At 37.9% G+C, this 22693-nt stretch overlaps 2 protein-coding genes and 1 long non-coding RNA gene across 3 annotated transcripts in view; 2 read left to right on the forward strand and 1 right to left on the reverse strand.

The window, feature by feature from the left end:
* The window catches only part of LOC137251676 (MYG1 protein), a 139169-nt gene that overhangs the window by 6440 nt on the left and 110036 nt on the right, over window positions 1-22693 (reverse strand). The gene's annotated exons all lie outside the window — the stretch shown is intronic.
* On the forward strand, window positions 3801-5993 carry LOC137246514 (uncharacterized). The gene is made up of 3 exons (XR_010951722.1): window positions 3801-4260; window positions 4316-4602; window positions 5902-5993. It is a non-coding gene; the product is annotated as an uncharacterized lncRNA (long non-coding RNA).
* Window positions 13351-22693, forward strand: part of LOC137251578 (solute carrier family 2, facilitated glucose transporter member 8) — a 112734-nt gene continuing 103391 nt past the window's right edge. The window contains exon 1 of the mRNA XM_067786377.1: window positions 13351-13492. Coding sequence (XP_067642478.1) covers window positions 13443-13492 — 50 coding nt within the window. The 5' untranslated portion in view covers window positions 13351-13442. The remainder of the gene's footprint in view (window positions 13493-22693) is intronic.

Below are 22693 nucleotides of genomic sequence, written 5' to 3' on the forward strand. Positions count from 1 at the left end.
CAAATTAAGTTTATTAGTATTTTCGTAAATGGAGTAGATACGTGCAAATTTGTTAAATTAGGTGACCATCACTCAGATGTTACTTATTATTTATTAGTAAATTTAATTAACACTTGTAAGCTAATTTAAAGTCAAAGCATCCAAATGATGGCATTATAAACTAAAGAATCAGACATACAAATCCTCCGAAAAAAAATATAGTAAATATGGTGGAGCACCTTTATTTCTCTGTAGGAACTAAAGATGAAATTTAAGCCCAACATGGTGCATAAAAAAAGTTTGACTACTTACAGATATATAATAGGCAAATAAAAAATAAATATCCACATTAGACCGTATTAAAAACAAAATGTTTGCCATAGATCTTCTTTCTACTCTGTATAACGATGTGATATTGCTTTCACAGCGTATGGGCCCAGTTCACCCGACGGTTTGCTTCTTTACATTTTATATATCGTCACAAGCTAATGTGCGACAACTATTTTTTTTAAGTGTTACTCTTTGCAGGGCTTTAATCGTTGCTTGACCCTCAGAAAAAATTATTTTGTATCCTAAATTTTTCGGAGCACCCAACTATCGAGCTCCGATAGAGTAGTAAGTTTAGCCTTCGTGGCAGCAATTTTTTTCCAATGTGCAAGTTCAGCAGTCCCTGTTGGAATTCACGAAATTATTGATTTTATATGTATATCGTTTGTAGCATTTTGATAAACCTAAATCTATCTCTCTCTCTAATCTCTCTTGTTTCGTTAGTGTCAATCATTGTGAACTCATACAAGTGGCGAAAGTTGGTAAAACAAGTTCACAAAAGTAAACAGTCTGGATCACCTGTTTAATCGCCGTTCGATTATTTGAAATTTTTGCTCAATGGTGTTTTCCAAACATTTTTATATAAGACTGGTATATTGCATTATCTACATATTTTAAGGACGAATTAAACATCCTTAACCTAACGCCATAGTCGTAACCATTCCCATATCCATAACCATCTCCAATATGATCGACTAATGGTGCCTTATACGGCCCATACATGACACAAAAACCATGCGCAAATATAAAACGAGGAAATTTGTGCAAATGAAAATTTTGACATACACGGCTCAAAAACACTGCGCAATATTCATTATTAAAGTAGCGCAACAAATTAAACATGTATTTTAATTGTATAAAAAAAGTACTAATTGTATAAAAAATCACTATTTTCCACAGTGCTGGTAATTCACGGTATAAGTCGAAAAACTCGCACAGAAGCGTTTATTTTCCATTGTATTTATAAAAAATATATTTTAATTGTAAGACCAGCTCAACTCATTGCAGCACTGCGCAATATTCATTTTTCAACTAGCGCAACAAATGAAACATGTGTTCTAATTGTATAAAAAATTATTATTTATTATTGAATTTATGTGAATTCATGTTACAAGCTAGAGATGGTCCTTGCGCCTTCGATACTAACATTTTTAAGCAATAACTACTGATGTTATATTATCAGGAACCACAGGTAAACTGTGTAAGATTCACCACACACGGAGAAAAAAGCATGTGCAATATTTGCAGGCATGCGTAAATATCAAAATCGTTTTGATTTTAGCGCAGTTATCTGCGCAAATAGCGCAACCAGTGCACACACCGGGCAAATCCTTGTGCAAATTGGTAATTGGCACAAGGATACTTGAGCCGTGTAATTGGCGTATTAACCTAAAAATCGTGAAAATTTCATAAAAATGGAAAAAACGCAAAAAATTACAAACATATTCCACAAAAAATAAGTCTCTTAGTCATAACGTATCCAAAACAATGAATATACTCTACAAAAAGTTATTAAATTCACCAACTCAAATGTTTTTAGGTTTGGTTAGAAACCAAAAACCAATTGATTGGCTATGGTATGGTTATGGCGTTAGCGTTATAGTATGGCACCATTAATCGATTACATTGATTTCCATAAGGTAGGTTCGATCAGCTGTTTTATCTGATTATGGTTTTATGGTTATAAGTCACCATTAATTGGCGCTTTAAAATGTTTGCTTAACGGGCTGCTCATAATATCTCTATTAACTAAATTTTAAAAATGAATATGAATATAGCCGGAGTCATTGGTGCCGTATGTCGTATCGCTGTATCCTTAAGCTGGAGACATTGGTGATTTATCGGTAACCGTATCGGTAACCTTATAACAGCTGATTCGACCAACCTTATGGAAATCAAAGCAATCGATTATTGGTGCCGCTAAAGTCGTAACCGTATCGTAGCCAACCCATTGGTTTTTGGTTTACCGTCGTAACGATAAACAGCTGATTGCGTTAGGGATACGGATACAGCGATACGACATACGGCACCAATGACTCCAGCTTTATGTGGTTTGATTGATACGGATAGAAATTTAACATTCAAATGCAACAACAACGCTGTGATCGTGATATCTATCTGGATCAGTTTGGAATCAACAGGGTGGCTCTGGTGATTTGGTTTTTTGTGGAAAATTTTTGACACCATTCCCTCTGTTTTTGGTAGCATGCTAATATCGCTCATTTACTTCAATAGTGTCATAACTCAAAAAACATTTAGTTGCAGCTTTTTTGACAGATAGCTGATAGAAAAATATGTCAAAAAGCTGCAACTAAAGTTAAAACCTATTTTATTTTGACTATGATTATGCGCCCATGACTTTTGAGTTAATAACATATAAACGTAACCAATAACATGATTTATGTTGTATAAAAAAATCTATGTGATCCGTTACAAATACACCACGTGCTATACAAATGAAAATATGCCTTTATATGCGCAACATATGGCAGTTAAAATCTTTGAATGGCTCTCCTGGAAAATTGTTTTTTTTGAGTTATGACACTATTGAAGTAAATGAGCGATATGATTAAGTGCACCTATAGTCATATGCACTAGGGCATCCGACATTTAACATATTTTTTCCACTCGAAAGCCCGCAAATTTAAACTTTAAGTCTGAAAACTAATTATTAAGGCCATAAAATAATTACATTACATTCATTTTAAATCATTGCAGAAAGACTATATATTTTTTATATGCAAAATACAAGAACCGCAACATAATGTGCAAATGCTTTTTGCACAAAGCTCTTGACAGAAGTGACATTTTTTATATCAGCCTTGGGACGAAAGTTATTTAGCAAAACATTTTTTTGGAACCTCTCCCGACATTTTTGGACGTTTTTTAACTGCCGAACATTTTGTTAATCATTAGCTTTTCTTTAAGTGCAAAATCCCATACAATTTTGAATGGAAAATATGTAGCATTTGTGGCATGATTTAAAGAACTAATAATACTAGTTATTAGTTTGATAATTTGTTTTAACTTTTTAAGTAAAATTTTATGGAGCGATTCGGGAAAAAAGTTGACAATAACAGGCACCCTATTATGTGTACACATTCGTTGAGTGCTGTTAACTCTCATAGTACTGATCCTTATGGTTCCAATGAGATTTGATCGTGATCCAGAGCTCGATGACTCATTAGAACGATACTGCTATCAGCTACTATTTCCTACGTGTCAAAAGGACTAACATACCTTTTATAACAAGAGTAACTTTGTAAGTCTGAGGTTGTAATACCTGCGGAAAATGATCTTTGAAATTTTGCAGCCCCGCGTTTGGTTCCACGAGTTTCCTGCTTGGTCGATCATGTTCAACTCTCACCTTTTTTAATATCGGAAGGTAATGTAATATTAGTGATAAAGTTCCATGGACAAATCATAAAGAATATAAGTATTCCACACAAGTAGGATTACAAATATATAGGCCCGGTTTCACCAACTCGACTTAACTTAGTTAAGTCATATTTTTTAATTTTTCTGTTTCACCACCAAAGCTTAGCTAAGTCGCAAATTAGCCTACCTGTTAGCTGGCTTATTCTCGACTTTCAACAGTGTTGCTGTAGTACAAATTTTGAGTTGAATTAAATGGCACTATTTATACTTATTTCATTATGCAAATATAGCAACCCCGCTATTGTTGACATCTGTAATTTCTCTGAAGAGGCTTATTTGTATTCTCGGTGGAAAATTTGTAAAAAAATTAATGGATCTTCGAGCTTCTGGTGAAAGTGATTGCGATTTTGAAGCTCTGCAGGTAATCGTGCTTCGACGAAAAAGAAAAATTAAAGAGCGTCCTGACTTGTTTCATTATTATAACGATGTTGACTTTCGCGAACGATTTCTTATGTGCAAAGGTGCTGCTTGGTTGGTTTTTTCTTTAATGAAAGACAAAATTTATCTTGAAGCTCGGTAAGTTTACATCATATTTTATAAATGTTGCCCTAAATTACTTCTCCGTTTACAGCAACAACGCAATGCAGCCACACCAAATATTTTTCATCGCACTCCGGTTCTATGCTCCAGGATCTTTTTAGCAAATTGTGGCAGCCCTTTCCGGAGTTTCAAAAACAAGTGCCTCACGTGCAATTACGCTAGTTTCCTACCATCTAGTATCCTTGCAACCAGATTTTGTGAAATTTCCTCAAACGAAACAGGAGCGCTTGGAAACACAGGCTGCTTTTAAAGAAAGGGCAAATTTTCCGCGTGTAATTGGGGCAATGGACTGCACCCATGTTAAAATCAATTCCCCAGGTGAATATGCGTGAATAGCAATTGGAAAACAATATCTCTATATTTATTTATAAACGCTTCCCAAGGCAGCCGGTGCTGTCCGGCTTCATTTCAGTCTAATCCCATTTAATTTGTTGCGTCCTCCCAGCAGATCTTTGCAGCGGGGTTAAAGTTTAGTTGAGGGGTCGACTGCTAATACGCTACCAAAAATATCGAGAGAGGTATCAAAAGATGCGAATAATCTCGAAAATAATAATCCGAGGGCGGAAAATAAAAATTGTATCTCAGTTCTGAGATATTTGCAGTTGAAGTGGGCGATTTTCATGTGGTTGTTGTAACGTTGTGTACCCACAAAAAAAAGTTGTGAACATAAGTGTTTTGCGCGGATATAGTTTTGGTCTACAAACCGGTGTTGGACCCACCCAGGGTAATTTTTTATAAGCGCGGCCGAAGGCCGCCAATACAGAGAGGTGTTCTGCGCAAAAATACGATGGATCCCACCCCTGGTTTCGGAGGGACCCGCGGGAAATATTTCTGTTTTTCGTTAATATCTTTCGAACGAGTTAAAATTCTTACTTTCGGCCTTCGGATTATTAATACTGATGTCAAGACGCGTCGTTTGACACCTCTCGATATTTTTGGACGCGTATTAGCGGTCGACCCCTCAACTAGACTGTTACCTGCAGCGGGACTGCGCCATACTCCTGCTCCGGGAAGGTATCGAACCCTAAGGGCGCCCCGTAGTCTACGCCTCAGCACCCCTCACTACCTTTCAGCAGCTCTGCTGCTCAACAAGCCACGCCCCACGGCGCCACCAGCTCATACGGCCGCTTCCACTCATGACTACAATCTCCGTAGTTGAGTTGGTAGCAATGCCGAGCATCAGCAACCGCCCCGTCTTCTTCTCCCCTCTTGGAACCAACGCTTTTAATAACCCTCATTCATACGGCTGAGTTCTCAGGTGCCGTATTTCCTCAAAATGCTTACGGAGATGACTCCTTAAGCCCCTAGGCGGTGTTGGCTCATCAATCAGATGTCTGTTGGGATGCTCAGGTTTCTGGGTATTCAACAGGAACTGTTTGGTTAGCATCTCATTTCTCTCCCTGATGGGGAATATTCTCGCCTCATTATGTAGATGGTGTTCCGGGGACAAAAGAAGGCAGCCCGTGGCGATTCTGAGAAAAGTATTTTGGCAGGCCTGTAGCTTCTTCCAGTGGAGTCATTTTTAGGCTTGCCGACCATATGGGTGAGGCGTAGCACGTAAACTGCTGGCCAATTGCTTTGTATGTAGTAATGAGCGTTTCTTTATCTTTTCCCCAGGTACTGCCAGCAAGGGATTTGAGGATTTTATTACGGCTCTGGATTTTCGGGACAATTGCGGCTGCGTGCTCACTAAAATGTTGCATCTGTGAGTGAAGAATAAATAGCACCAGCGAACAAAAACTATTTTTTTAACATACTAAACATTTATTTTATATTATTTCCAGGCGAAGAAGATCAAACTTAAACAACAATACATACTATATACGTAAGCAATCGGTGAAATTTGAAGCTTATAGTTGTTAAAATGGGGTAGAAATTGCGAAAAATTTCTTATCTGAACAATCGGTTGTATGAGATATATACTATATATTCAACCGATCTCTATGATTTTTTCAGAAAACAATATATGCTATATACGTAAGCAATCAGTGAAATTTGAAGCTTATAGCTGTTAAAATGGGGTAGAAATTGCGAAGTTTCTTATCTGAACAATCGGTTGTATGAGATATATACTATATATACAACCGATCTCTATGATTTTTTCAGACAACAATATATGCTATATATGTAAGCAATCGGTGAAATTTGAAGCTTATAGCTGTTAAAATGGGGTAGAAATTGCGAAAAGTTTCTTATATGAACAATCGGTTGTATGAGATATATACTATATATACAACCGATCTCTATGATTTTTTCAGACAACAATATATGCTATATACGTAAGTATTCGGTGAAATTTGAAGCTTCTAACTGTTAAAATGGGGCTAAAATTTGCGAAAATATATATATATATACTATATATACTATACTATATATACCACCATATATATACTATATATACCACCGACCTGTATGATTTTTTTAGACAACAATATGTGCTATATACGTAAGCATTCGTTGAAATTTGAAGCCTCTAGCTCTTAAAATAGGGCAGTAATTACGAAAAGTTCCTTATCTGAACAATCGGTTGTGGGGATATATACTATATATACGACCGATCTCATAAATTTTTTCAGGCAACAATATGTGCAATATACGGAAGTATATGGTGAAGTTTGAAGCTTCAATCTGTTAAATTGGGTAAGATATTACAAAAATCCTCTTTTTCTGAAAAATCGGTTGTATGGAGGATATATGCTATAGTGGTTCGATCCGTTCGGTTCCGAAAAATTTCTAATCGGACACTCAAATACACCCGCTCACCAATTTTATCAAGATATCTCAAAAATTGAGGGACTAGTTTGCATACAAACAGACAGACGGACAGACGGACATGGCTAAATCAACTCAGCTCTTCAACCTGATTATTTCGGTATACTTATATATAATAAAATTTTACTTTCGCAACTCTGATAAAACACTGGTTTTATGTATACATATTATATTAGTTTCTTTATTCACGTGCGTATGCGTATTATATTAGTTTCTTTATTCACGCAAATGCTAAATAACATAAGAATATTCGTAGTATAAAATATAAAAGTTGTATTGCCCCTCTTCATTTACTTTCATTTTAAATTAAATTCACTTCGATAATTCTTTCCGACACAATTCCTCTTTAGTACTTTGGCATATGATCCTCTGTGGGTGCTCCATGGAGTACTACAGTGAAAGTAATTTGGAAAGTACTCTTACGTATGTACTCTATGGAATACTCACAAACAAAGCGAGAGTGGGATCACTTACTCCTCTCCTAGGACATCGCAATGTTAATTGGAGCACATTTTTTGTATGTAACAGATTAGATTTGAAGCAGTCCTATACTCCCAAAGGAGTATTCCTTACATTATTTATAGAGTACTCGCGTTTTTTGAAGGGAAGTCTATACATGGCTGATACTTACATGGCCGCCAGAGTACGTACCGTGGGCCTCTGCCGGCGTGGTTACTGGTGATGTTGATTTTGCTGCTGAAGTTGACGCTGTTGTTGGTTGTGGTGCGCGGTCTTGGGCGCGCTGTGTTGGTACTGTTGGTGGTTGTTGCGCTCTGGTCCGAGGTGATCGAGTGAACCTGGTGGCAATAAAATTTCGTGTTGATTTTTGTACGACATGGATGACTTGGTGCTAATTTGGCGTTCGTGGTATTACGCTGCAGCGTACTGCTGGCCCTGGAGGCGGAGGTGTTGGTTTAAGAGTCTTCTAGCAATTTCGCTTGTGCTGGTACTATCATAAAAATGGTTAGTTCGGACTTGTCGATGCTGTCGTATCAGCAAGATTTGTTAAATGTTTCTTAAATGTTCTTTTTGGTCCGCAGGAAATTGCAAAAGCGGAAGATTCCAAACTGTTCAATACTAGTTAAGCTGCGCCACAATTAGAAGGCGACAATAATATTCACAAAAATTATTTTGCCAATGTGCTGACCGGGTAGTTGGTTGATAAGTAGGTGGGACTCAGTTAAACGGCAAGCAGTGTGCAATTAATAGGAGCACTTTTACAATTCCGTATTGGTGGTTTTTCACTGCTGTCGGCTTATGTGTCGCTTTTCTTCTTTTTTTTCAGTGAATGCCGCTTTTCTCTTTATAATTTAATGTTTCTTTGTCTATTTAGTTTTTTTTTAACCCGGAAACGCATGGCTAACTTTGCCTTCTGTCGTTTCTAAAATTTTTTCACGTTTACTTTTCATGCCGGAAACTCATGGCAATTTTCACTAGTGATCGCCGGTCTTTCTTTCTTGTTTTTCGATACTTTTGTATCGCAACTTTCGCCCCATCCCCAGTCACTAGGTGTGTTCGCACGAAAACGCTCCCAAGTGGACCGTAACCGTAGACCATCCTAGCAGACCGTAACAAACCTGCTTCGCTTTGAAGACCTGACGATGAAGCGAACAGGAAACCGGATCCGCTGTGAGAAGCCACTGCCAGGGGCCTCCGATGCCAATCAACGTGGGGCACGACTCACCCCTGAGATAAGAGTCTCAAAGTCCTAATACGAAGCTAGCCTGGCAACATAGGTCCATCAAAAAAAGGTTAAGTCAAGTTGGGAATTAATTTTGTTTCATAGTTTAAAAGGGCTTTGCGGCAATTAGACATTTGTTATGGAGAACTCGTCAAAACACCGAAAGATGATTTCTAGTGGTTATTTCCCCCACAGAAAGGCAATACAAAAAAAAGGTGTAGACATTTTGATATGGAGAACTCGTCCAAACTCCGAAAGGCTAGTGTTATCTCCCCCATAGAAGGCCAAAAAAAATATTTGGGTAGACATTTTGATAAAGGAGAACTCGTTCAAACTCCGAAAGGCTAGTGGTTATCGCCCCAACAGAAGGCCAAAAAAAATATTTGGGTAGTCAATGGGAACGCTGACATCCCATTCCCCGAAGGCACTCGGGCTACAGAAAAAAAGAAGAAAAAACACAAACTCATTCATTCTTGTCCCTAGTGCTCCCAACCGCAACGCATGAGGGGGTCTCAAGGACCTGCCTCTGGGACTGGTTGGGGCCACTAGGGTCAATTTCCTATACACACAGGTTGATCCCGACACACCCAGCCGCAACGCAGAGGCGGTCTCACGGACTCGCTAGTGGGACTGGCTGGGGGTGTTGAGGCCTTCCGTTCATTCACCCGGGACACCCCTCCTGCCTCCGCCGCTATGGGTGGAGCGGCTTCAAGGGCCGCTCCCCAGACTGGTGGGACAGGGAAGGGTGACACTTTGAATCCCAGCTCAACCCGTCACAATCCAGGTGGTATTCTGCGGTACCACCTGAGACGTGGGCTGAGCTGGGGTCCTACCATTCGCTCACATACTCACACCAGACAACACAAATTCGGCAAAGAAAAAGTTATATAAAAAAAATTTAAACATTACAAAAAAAAACTCAAAATCCCAATTAGCTGACACATATTTTACCTAAGCCGACTACGGACAACATCCGGCAAACTAAAATCCCAACTACAAAAAAAAAAAATAAAGTCCGTTCAGCACTGCCTCATCGGGTGAATACAAAAATCCGGAGGACTGACGTTAAGTCTCGTGGCTCCTTCGGCCACTGCCCACGATGACCAGCCCGGACAACCTGATCCGTTCAACCATCCCACCGCAACGTAGGTGGCAGCTCCTGTGGCTGCTCACTCGGACTGGTGGGATGGTCAACTTCACGGGTTGACCCGACTGACCCTCGCGGCCAGCGCCTCAGGTGCCACGTTGGGCGCCATCTGTTATGGCGCCCTCAGCAACTGTCATCGATGATCATTCTGGACAACTTGATCCGTCCAACCATCCCACCGCAACGCAGGTGGCTGCTCCTGCGGCTGCACACCTCGGACTGATGGGATGGTCAACTTCACAAGTTGACCAAAATGAACAGCGCGACAGCGCCTCGGGCACCAAATCGCGTTGGGCGCCATCTGTTATGGAAACGCATCTATGGTGGAAGCAGTAAGGAAGGCGGTCGGCATGATGTGGTGGTGCACAGTGGCTAGTCATTGTCGGCTGGGGCGGGTCCTTGCCAACCTTACTGTTCCTGCGCCATAATCAGAAAAAAATGTCATATCATGCCTATCAAAACTAAAAGCTGTAAAATTCAAAATAAAAAACCGACAGAAGCACAGAGATCGACTCAAAACGCTTATAACTTCAAAATGAAACGACATGCGGTTGAACCGGATGCCACGGACAGACCGTTAACACTCAAACATTTTAAATTTCAAAAGAAAACCGTAAATTAAAAAAAAAAACTGTTCAAAAAAAACTAACCGAACCGGAAACGACTGGTTACCACAAGTTCAAATCAAAATAACAAAACGGCTGAAAAATAAAAATACAAATAAAAGGGCCGAATATATATAGGGGGCGTTGCGGGTGGTGTTACGACGCCCGGTGCTTTTCCCACCCTCAAAAACCATGGCCACCGACGCACCTATATTTCGGTGGCCCCTTACCTGTAAACCCTATGTGCCTTCTAAATGAGCCAGAACGCCAGCATTCCCATTTTATTTACAAATTTTATTCAATACACATTTCTATTAACGTATGTATGCTACAAAAAAAAATAAGATAGTGCAGGTTTCTTAACCAGGGCTACAGCATTGTTGAACCACGAATAGCTATTTACACTATGAAAATGTATGTAAGTGTGTGTAGTGTATAAAGTGAGAGAAAAACAAAATGATCCAACAGTTCACACTTTATTGGGCCGAAATCGAAACGAAATCTAATATGAATACTTAAGTCTGGCTAAGCTTGTTCTGTTGGGGGTTCTTTTCTTTTCTCTTACTTTTGCTCGTAATATTTCAAATTATACAATTATTTATGTCTCCCCTTTTTTTTTGATAATCGTTATAAACGCTATGTGTGAGAAAAAATATATAATTAAATGTACTTATGTATTATAAATATACTACCTACAAAGTAAGAATTTGGTTGAATTTTCTTCTTTTTCATTCACATTCACAAAACATATTTTAAGACTATAAAGTTTGGATACAAATTTCGATATTTGGGGCTCTCTTACAAAATTTTGTTATGTGGTCGTAGTAGAACTTAATTTTGAGTGTAACAAAATATCAATTTGGTATAATACGCATAGTATAATGATACTAATATGTAATATGTACTACGAAAAGGGGTTACAAAAGCAATAAGGATGACATTGCGATAGCAATATGTATTACGTGCACGTATATTACTTTCGTCTTGTTGTTCGAAAGATATTGCCCGAAATAGGGATTCATATGTATATATATATATATATATATATATATATATATAGATATATATATATATATATATATATATATATATATTGCCTTTGTATGATATAAGAAAAAAAATTAAAATCCTTTTGCCAATTTGTGCATAATCGAAGAATGGCTGCTGTCGCAAAAAATTTTTTCTATAAATTTATGGTTGAGCTCCAAAAATGGAACGCTAAAACTTTTCAAATGATACAGACCGCTTTTCTTATGACTAAAAACTTATCGAGCTAACTTCAATCATTTTGAAGCAAGAAAAAATATCATTAAAATAAAAAAAGGAAATGTATGCTCCTTGTTGTATAGCTAACAATTTCGAGTATTCAATAATACCATTTGACGAAAAAATCGACCCTTGTTAAATAGTTCAACCGGACTGTATAAAACCCTCTAAGTATTACTTAGAAGTTTCTTTAACTACCCTGCAAAAAACGCTCTCGTCATTCCACGTCTTTTGACTAGTCATTTTACAGTCATAGGTTATATTCATAGTCACATTTGCATGGGCGTGAGTAAGTTTTATGACCAAATTTTTTTGTAGGGTAATTAATTTTAAGTCTATACATGGCTGATACTTACATAGCCGCCAGAGTACGTACCGTGGGCCTCTGCCGGCGTGGTTACTGGTGATGTTGATTTTGCTGCTGAAGTTGACGCTGTTGTTGGTTGTGGTGCGCGGTCTTGGGCGCGCTGTGTTGGTACTGTTGGTGGTTGTTGCGCTCTGGTCCGAGGTGATCGAGTGAACCTGGTGGCAATAAAACTTCGTGTTGATTTTTTTACGACATGGATGACTTGGTGCTAATTTGGCGTTCGTTGTATTACGCTGCAGCGTACTTCTGGCCCTGGAGGCGGAGGTGTTGGTTTAAGAGTCTTCTAGCAATTTCGCTTGTGCTGGTACTATCATAAAAATGGTTAGTTGAATTCGGACTTGTCGATGCTGTCGTATCAGCAAGATTCGTTAAATGTTCTTTTTGGTCCGCAGGAAATTGCAAAAGCGGAAGATTCCAAACTGTTCAATACTAGTTAAGCTGCGCCACAATTAGAATGCGACAAAAATATTCACAAAAATTATTTTGCCAATATGCTGACCGGGTAGTTGGTTGATAAGTAGGTGGGACTCAGTTAAACGGCAAGCAGTGTGCAATTAATAGGAGCACTTTTACAATTCCGTATTGGTGGTTTTTCACTGCTGTCGGCTTATGTGTCACTTCTCTTCTTTTTTCAGTGAATGCCGCTTTTCTCTTTATAATTTAATGTTTCTTTGTCTATTTAGTTTTTTTTTAAACCCGGAAACGCATGGCTAACTTTGCCTTCTGTCGTTTCTAAAATTTTTTCACGTTCTTTTTACTTTTCATGCCGGAAACTCATGGCAATTTTCGCTAGTGATCGCCGGTCTTTGTTTCTTGTTTTTCGATACTTTTGTATCGCAACTTTCGCCCCATCCCAGTCACTAGGTGTGTTCGCACGAAAACGCTCCCAAGTGGACCGTAACCGTAGACCATCACAGCAGACCGTAACAGAGCATGTCTCGCTAATTAAATACACATAAAGAATACCGCAACATCGAAATTTGCCGATATCGATGTGAAATTAGTCGCAAACTTGTTTCATAACTCAACATAAAAATTATTGATTTTAAAAATAACAAGAGGGACCAGAAAAAAGCTTCCATGTTTTTGTATACGGTTTAATGTACATATGTACATGCATAGTAAATTGTAAAAAAATTGCAAAATTTAAATTTATGATTTTTTTGTGTGGGTCGAAAGCTGTTAACTAATTTTGCTGTTATTTAGTGCGTATATATTACGAAAAAGGTATAGACGTTTTTATTGCTCCGAAGTGAAAAGTTTGAGAGTTCTAGCGTTTCTTTGATTTTTCAAAATATAATACTCAGCACATAAGCGGTAATGGCAGAGCCTAGGCTAAGACGAAACTTAAGTCGTGCAATGCCCACAATGTAAGTTTTTGTAACAGAGCCGGAAACTCAAGTGAACTAACACACATATTTCAAATCCATTAATCATTAAATTGACAGAAAGTTTAATGCACTTTTCGTGATTATGTAACTAAAATTTAAAGAGAACCTAGCAATTATAAATTTTTACAGTGTCATTGACTATAAAAAATTAAGTGGATACTTAAATTTAGTTGCACCTTTTTTGAAAGATACGCCGTCGAAAGCTACGCCAAAAAGCTATAACTAAATTTATGTATTTGTGTAGTCGTATTGAATTTTGACAGATAATAATTATTAATCAAACTGTGATTTTTGCCGGCTCAAGGTCCAATGTAATAAAACACTTTTTTAAATATTTCCCAATATATTTCAATCTCCTTCGGAGATCGTCTTCAGGGGCTATAACAATAACAAACAAATATTCACATATAAAACTGAATACAATTTTTCCATACATACATACATTAATTATCTTGTCCGATACACGACACTTGTTAATTCGCCATGCAGTTCAGAACTAATTTTTTTTTTTTTTTTTTGTTCTTTTGTGAGTCAAGTAAGTGTCTATAAATATGTGAGCAATTTTCTGTGTCCGTTTTGTAATTTAGTCTCTTGCTTGGTGATGTATTTGCTATGTGTAGCATTTCTAACGTAAACCTTTTGCAAAATTATAGCTCTAGTATGCTCACAGAGCAGGAGACAAATTATAGCAAAAGGTTTACGTTAGAAATGCTACACATAGCAAATACATTACCAAGCAAGAGACTAAATTACAAAACGGACACAGAAAATTGCTCACATATTTATAGACACTTACTTGACTCACAAAAGAACAAAAAAAAAAAAAAAAAAATTAGTTCTGAACTGCATGGCGAATTAACAAGTGTCGTGTATCGGACAAGATAATTAATGTATGTATGTATGGAAAAATTGTATTCAGTTTTATATGTGAATATTTGTTTGTTATTGTTATAGCCCCTGAAGACGATCTCCGAAGGAGATTGAAATATATTGGGAAATATTTAAAAAAGTGTTTTATTACATTGGACCTTGAGCCGGCAAAAATCACAGTTTGATAAAGTCAAAGTAAAAAGGTCGTTACAATCAAATTTTAGTAATAATTATTAATTATATCGGTATAATATAAAATAATAATGCACTTCAGAAGCAAAGAAACATAAACTAAATATAATATTTAATATTTTCTAAATGACAAATGATTTTTTTTTTTTTTGATTTGGTTATCACTTTTACCGCGATTCTTCGTCGTCATTTGATTTTTTAACAGTTAAACTATCAGTAGTGATACTTTTTTCTGACATTGGGGAATATCTTTTGTCAAAATTAAGTACGTACTATCTGTTTGGCGGTCGCCATGGTGTGATGGTAGCGTGCTCCGCCTGCCACACCGAAGATTCTGGATTCAACTCCCGGGCAAAGCAACATCAAAAATTTAGAAAACGTTTTTTCAACTAGAAGACAGTTTTCCTAAGCGAAATCGCCGCTCGGCAGTAATTTGGCAGACACTGCGAGTGTATTTCTGCCAAAGATGACTTGATACCATGGTTCAATTATGTACAGGTTGGCTCATCTCATCAGCTGATTTTATTTATGTCATTGCATGGTCGAAGGGATTGTCAAAAGGAGATGGCAAACTCAAAATGAAACCAACACATTGGCAACATTTTACTTACACATACAAAAACTGCTAAGTTTTATGTTTCCATTCCATACCATTCGCACCAACACCAATACACAGATTTTGACAATTTGAACAGACATATTTTGTTGCTTTACAGATGAGCCAACCTGTATATAGTTGAACCATGCTTGATACGAAACATTTGTTTACGCTCTCTCTCTCTAGCAACAATCACAGATAAATCCCTCGCGCCAGCTGAAGTGGGTGCCAGAACAAAAAATGTGCCAGCTAAAACGAAAAACGGGCCAAAAATTTCGGTAAACTTTAGTTTGACCTACAACTGTAGAAATGGGTTCAAAAATTATCGGAAAAAAGATAAAAACTACTTATTTTAGTGTAAATATTATTAGTTCGAACGCGGAGGGTAAATATTATTTCCCGTTCAAAAGTTATCACTAAAAACGAGTTTTGTAAATATGAAGTCCCGATGCAACCAGTCAATTTTGATCACAGAACCTGGAACTTCAGACATGTAAGATAAGCCCTATCCAATAAATGATGTTAACTATTATATCCTAGGTCCGATTTACTTAAATTTCAAAAGAATATTTGGTTTTGCCTTTGAGTTAAATGCATTACAATATTTGACTAATTAATTTAATCAGAATGTAAATTTTACTTAGATTTGTTTATATTTAACTCTAACTAGTCGTATTATTGTAAAATAAGTTTAAAGAAATGAATATTTTTCGACTTTCATTTTATTAAATGATTGAAACTATAAAATAGCCGAAATGTATGTCAAAAATCCCCATATTCTGATGTATTAATTTTTGTTTGGAGTGGCATCATTGACACAAAACTGCATTTTTACAGCGCCCTCTCGATGCACTCGCAAATCCATTCATCTATAATTTCTGCCATGAAAACTCATCTGGAAGCATTGTGAATGAAACTAAAGCCATCATCCGGTGGAAAGATCCTAAGCCAGATAAATAATTTTGCATATAAATGCAACAACAACGATATGAGCCAGATAAATGCAGGTAGAAGTCTGGTTCAATTTGTGAACCAGATAATTTCTTAATTACTTGTCTTTAGTTTCGCAACGCTGCCTTTAATAAACCTACTTTTTCAAAAATAGATGTCGCTGCTTAGCCTTTAGCCGTATGAGTTAAATGAAAAACAGCGGCGACATCTGCCGATCACATTTCACGTGTGCGAAAACATCACAACATCTGCTTTTCAAGTCTCTCAATGATCCAGAGCATTCCAGTGAGAATTGAGCGTGAGCCGGAGCTGTAAAACTTACTGGATGACGGCATAAGTGTGATATCTTATCTGTCAACAACTGCCTGACAGGATGTTCAATATGGCTACTTTTTAGCGTTTTGGCGGCGCATATCTTCAGCGGGTGATAGAAAGAGATACAGAATGAGACAGCGATAGTCAATTACAAATCAGGTGATCCAATCACTTTGGAATTTTGACGTCTATGCAGAAGATATCACACTTAGTTTGATTCACAATGTCTGGAAGAACCTGCAGGCCTTTTAAAACAACGCGCTTATAATAGTCATAAGATATGTTCTTATGTCACCATCACAGTGAGGCGGGAATACTCCCAGCAAAATGCTGTGCAAACAGTTTTTGTTAAATTATCAGAAATCTGGGCATCCTAACAGACATCTGATTGATGAATCCCCGCCTTCCAGGGACATAAGAAGTCATCTCCTCAAGCACTAGTAAGAAATCCAGTGCAAAAGAATTCAGCCGTTTGAGGTAAAAAAGCACAAAAAGGTTTTCAGAGTCATTCACAAAAAGTTGGCAAAGTCCTATGCCGCTAAATGCCCGGCAAACCCCGTTCTTAACGTCAAGTACGCAACACTGTCAGTTGAAGAAAGGAGTCTTCCCAGGGAGACGCGCGTCACTCTAGCACAACTCTGATTTTGATACTGCAAGGGGTTAAGCTCTTACTTATCCAAAATCAACCCCGACATATGCAATGTATGTCCCGCATGTAATGTGTCTCCACATGATAACAACCTTCTTTTCAATTGAATTGTGGAACCAACGACTCTAACAGCCCTGTTGAAACTGCAAGTTTCTTCGGACTTGCGTTAGAGGTTATTGGAGCTCCGCTTCAACAACAACAACATAGATTTTCATTGTATGATGGCCACATGCTCTTGGGAAATCTACAGCACTACAAACGCATCCATTTATTATAAGCTTTTCTGAGCCAGTGCTACAAGATGCGAGCCTTGATGAGTTTCAGGATAAAAAGACCCCGTACTAACTCATCGGCCTCGTTGTCCTGTATTTTATGATGTCTCAGCATTCAGATCAGGGAAACGCTTTATCAACTAGCGACTTCCATGGCCCACTGCCTTCGCCAACCGATCAGACTTGATGTTATCGTTGCAAAACCGAAATCTCAGAGAGCTGACAGGCTATTGAAAAAGATGGCTCTCCTGTTTTGTATCCAGTAATATTTTACATGCTGACTCTGGGAAACACATAGATATGGGTGGTCGGAGGTGCTGCAAAGATTACGCTTCCAATCCAAACGTCATTTTAGATCCGTCCGTGCGAATTGAGATGTCGAAACTCTGACAACTTCAATTTTCATTAACATTCTCGTGCTTTCATTCACGTTCAGGGTTAAGCTGCCGACATTGGTGCGTTATTGGTAACCGTATCAGTAGCCTTATAACAGCTGATTCGACCAACCTTATGGGAATCAATGCAATCGATTATTGGTGCCGCTAAGGTCGTAACCGTATCGTAGCCAACCAATTGGTTTTTGGTTTTCCGCCGTAACGATAAACAGCTGATTACGTTAGAGATACGACTACAGCGATACGACGAACGACACCATTGACTCTGCTTTCAGTCTGCGCTTCATACAACTTTTATATCCGGCAAAGGACTGCATACATTTTAATGCGCCTCAAAGCTTTCGAGGAGAGTTTTTGGCTCTAACACAACTAAATTCGCTTTATCTACGCACAGTGGCGTAGTGAGGGGGGCTGCCATCTTGCCCCGGCCGCTACTCACAGAGGCACCAAATGGTCCACAAAGCAGATCTTCCTGGATAATTTGCATTTTTATTATAACTGATTTCTGGAAAATATTATTTGGGGAAAAATTTTCTATACTAAAAAATGCATCCATATATCCTGAACACTTGCGACAGGTTGTGGAATAATTGAAAGCATATACCTTTTTTTCTCACGTTCAACGTTACGCTGGAAATTATTAAAAAATACTTTAACAAAAACTGTCAAAGGTGAATGTGAAACACAATGGAGCGCCAGAATACAAGCGGCTAGCGTTATCGTCGATGGGCTAGATAATGTAGTAGAACAGTTAGAACAATTAGCAGAGGACACTAACACCACAAGTGACACCAGAAGCGAAGCTACAGTTCTGTTGCAAAATATATTAATTTTAGTTTTATATCATTAGTTTATTTCTTAAGGAGGATTGATCCGGGAATGAATTTTAGAGAAGCGTATCATGATGTAAAATCATTAGCGACTGAACTATGCGAAATTCGAGACACTCTCTGCGAAGAAGCAATAGAAAAAGCGAATTCTCTTTGTGAAAAATGGGATATTGATATAACTAGTAAAACGTGTAAGAAGGCGCCGTGAAATGCCCGGAGAATCGGCTAGAGATATTGGTGTTTCCGCAGAATGTGAAATTTCTCGGGTTATGAAAAGTGTTCTCGATCATCTCCAACAAGAAATACGTTTAAGATTTACACGACTAAATGGCCTTAATTTTAGATTTGGATTTCTCTTAGACGTTGGAAAAATATTTTCCCCGGCGCAAGAAAACCCCACTCCGCCACGGTCTACGCAGCTTATTTAATTAGATATCCAGTATTTGATATAGCGATCCTATATATAAGAGTGGAAGTTGAGGAGGGTGTGGAGGGAAGGAAAGCGAGAAAAATTAAAAAAGGTAAAAGGAAAATTATTATTTCATTCTTGGACCTGGACTTTTTTTATATTTCGTCGTCCTGTGTAATTAATGCAAATAAATTAATTACATACATATTTAAGTAATTGATATTTAGTTCGCATTCAGTTTTATCTAAATATTTTATAGTCTAATTACAAATGCTCTGTAAAGAATGTGCATTGTTTATTTAATGTAACTCGTTGAATGAAAATGTTCTCACGACCTTCGTATTGTTTAGCTTAAAACCTGGAAAATAAATGCATCTTAATTCAATATCTTCATACAAATGTATGGGAGTTTCCGTAAAAGTTTCAACCCAGAGCGAAACAATTTACTTTCGTTGGGCATAATTTTATGGGAATCAACCGAAAGCTGCATATAATGTCTTCTATGATACAAATAATTGATCCAATTAATTATTTGGTTAATATGGAAGTTTCTAAAAGTTATAAGGTTAGCTTAGGTTGAACTTGCGGTCGGAGTGGACCTCATATAGGCTGAATGAGTCAATAGTGCTACCAGAAGTTTGTTTAACGACCAACAGGAAAATCCCTATTAAGAACCAGGACCTATGTAATCCTCTTGTCAAATACTGAAGCATTTAATCACCTATGCCACTTGTTGCTTATAGATCTGATAGCTGTATCACTCCTAATAGCTGGTGTCTTAGGCTGTCGAGCGCAGGGCAAGTGCACAAAACGTGCTCCACTTTTTCCTTCCTCTTCTAACCCGCACTTCCATCAGAATACCTGTCATAACTCTACAGTCCTCCCTTTTTAATGATAAGAGTAAGTTCGTAGGACCTGCACATGATCTTCGACACTTTTCAGCCTCGCACTTGGGTCAACGCCTTTCCTGTTTAGTCGATCAGGTGCACTTGTCGGCTTCTCTTAGTCTCACCCAATCTTATTAGGACGTTGTTGTTGTTGTTGTTGTATAAAATATAAGGGCACTCCCAGAAGGTTTTGGGGAGTGTTATCCGGTACGTTCCGTGACGCAATGCAGTTATTCATATAGATGCGTTCAACGCAATTTTATGCATGCCAGTAACATCGCCACAATCAACCAAGATGTTGCGTTTGTAAATATAAAGGAACTTCAGACTTAGCAATTGAAGTTTATTTCCCTTTGCCCATTCACATACAAAATTACGCGAAGCACTGAAGGTTTAATGTGGCCATATAAATCGTTCCCGAGATGTTCGGGCCAGCACCTTAATGGTGCTATATTACCGGAGCGTACCGGATCTGTATCCGGCAAAGGACCATCACATCGATAACACTCCCCAAAGCCTTCGCGGAGAAATCTTATCGCTACAACAACAACAACAAGCACTGTTATAAACATTCTCATTATACAAGAAAAATGCTTGCTTACATATGTTGTGTCGTATTCATTTTTTAAATTGCAGTTTCTAACAAGCCAACCTAATATAAACGCACGTAAGTCATTTTCTGTCAAAAATCTCTCATGCACATACAACTTCTATGAGAGCAACCCAAACTGAATTTGCAGCGTAAAAACCTAACTCGATTTCCAATTTTCGTTCTGCGTGACATTTTAGATTTGACGTTTGCACACATGCTTTACATTGTCGCAACGCATGTTTATTTGGGTTGGGGCAAAAAACGCCGGTTGTTTACGTGCGCTAAAATAACGCAGTGCGGTTTTATTAGGTTGGCCTGTAACTGTGAAAAATGTTAGAAAAGTACCAACGAGTGGGAAAAATAATTTCACTTGCAAAGTGTGAAAGCACCCTTAGCAAAAGCGAACATCAAATTCTTCTTTTCATGCTTTGTTTGCAAAAAATGTTGGGAGTTGGCTACTTTCTCATGTCAGACGGCGCCTGTGTCGCTCAATCTGCCGTTCTTCGTAAAAAGTACGTACAATCTACTCATAATGCATAACATTGTGTTAAACGCATTAAACTGCATTACTTTAACACATGATTACATACAAAGTATGTACTGTGCAAAAAGAATAAAATATGCAAGGAAGGCAATTGGGATAAAGTTTACAACAACCACGGCATGACGTGGCTGAATGCGTTTGTAACACTTCAACCATCGTAGGAGTGCGGGTTCAAATCCCACTCCCGGCAGAAAAGGCTTTGAAGAGATTTACAAGGTATAATCGAAACAGCTTTCGCCTTGTCCGTCCGATGTCACGTTGTTTAAAATTTTCCCAAATTATTAAAAGAAGCGATTATTGCTTTGTTATGTTCTCATGCTGAACTATCAGCCCTGCCGCAGTCAGTGTCGCCAGTAGCGCCAATAACACCAAACTCTTGCCTGACACACAAACATATTTCGACTTATTGGCGTATGTAAAGCCACCAACTCAGTGCTAAGCATCGGCAAAAATACCCTTGGTGTTACAGTGCTAACTCACTGAGTTGATACTGGCCTTGCGTTGGTGTCATGGTATCAACAACACAAATACACAGGCTAAACCCCGCCTTGCGGCGTGCGCCTGTCTACTGATTTTGTGAATAATGGTCTTCCATCCATGTTGAACTTAACTGACACATCTATCAGCCTCTCAAAGGTTTTGAGCAGGAATGATGTTAAGCCTTTCGGATACATATGACTTATCTTCCCCGCCTGTGGTATGAAAACTACACCAGCAGTTCTCCAAGAGTTGCGTATATTTTCAGTCTTATGCACCCATGCAATATTATCATAAGCCATTCAACGATCGCTCTAAGTACTCGAAATTTGGAACATGGCAGGGTATATGCCAACTGCCGGGTCCACTAAGATAAGGTTTTCACCGCCTATTCAATCTTGGTATCGATTTTTGACCAACAAAGAACATCGTTGCAAAGATAAAATCCTTGTATATTCTTTATATGTTTAATTGGTTTGGATAGGTATCTCCGAATGTCGTTTATAACAAAAGACAATTTTCTGATCAAATGCTCGCTATAAGTTTTTATAATCAATAACAGAACTGTTCAAAAAGTTTTATATTGAAGTGGAAATCACAATGCATATGCAAAATTATATGTACATTGAAACTTTTTCAAATTGAAGAAATAAAAACATCTTTTAAATGTTTAAAGAATTTTGATGGTCCTCTTAATGAATGATTTTTGAATTAATGCCCCTATTACGGTATACAACTCAACTTAGTAACAATTTTAAGATTTACACCTAAACAGCTGTAATAAATAAATAAATTAAATAAAAAAAAAAAAAAAAATACAAATGGTTTTCCATTTTTGAGGTACCCACAATTCAATTATTGTAATATCCGCTTGTCCGCTGCTCAGGTTCTATTTTATGCAGGTTGAAATTCGTGCGAATGTCGCGTCTGTTACCATGGAGTTGCCCATATGTATTTGCGAAGCTGGATAGTGTTATTAAGTTGACATGTATACAATGAATTTATTTTTAAGAACGGTATACGTAATTTGTTTTATCTGTTTCCAAGCTGCTAATATTCCATCATATACTGCGACAAAACCAGAGTTGGGAGCAGTGCCCTAAATTTTTAGCATTTACAATGCTCGAACTTAAGTTGGCTGACTTAATCATGACCTTGAGTTAAGTGTTAATGAGACGTCCGCACGAATAAAATACAAC

The sequence above is a fragment of the Eurosta solidaginis genome, chromosome 1 (genome assembly GCF_040869045.1).
Source record: "Eurosta solidaginis isolate ZX-2024a chromosome 1, ASM4086904v1, whole genome shotgun sequence".
Lineage (NCBI taxonomy): Eukaryota > Metazoa > Arthropoda > Insecta > Diptera > Tephritidae > Eurosta > Eurosta solidaginis.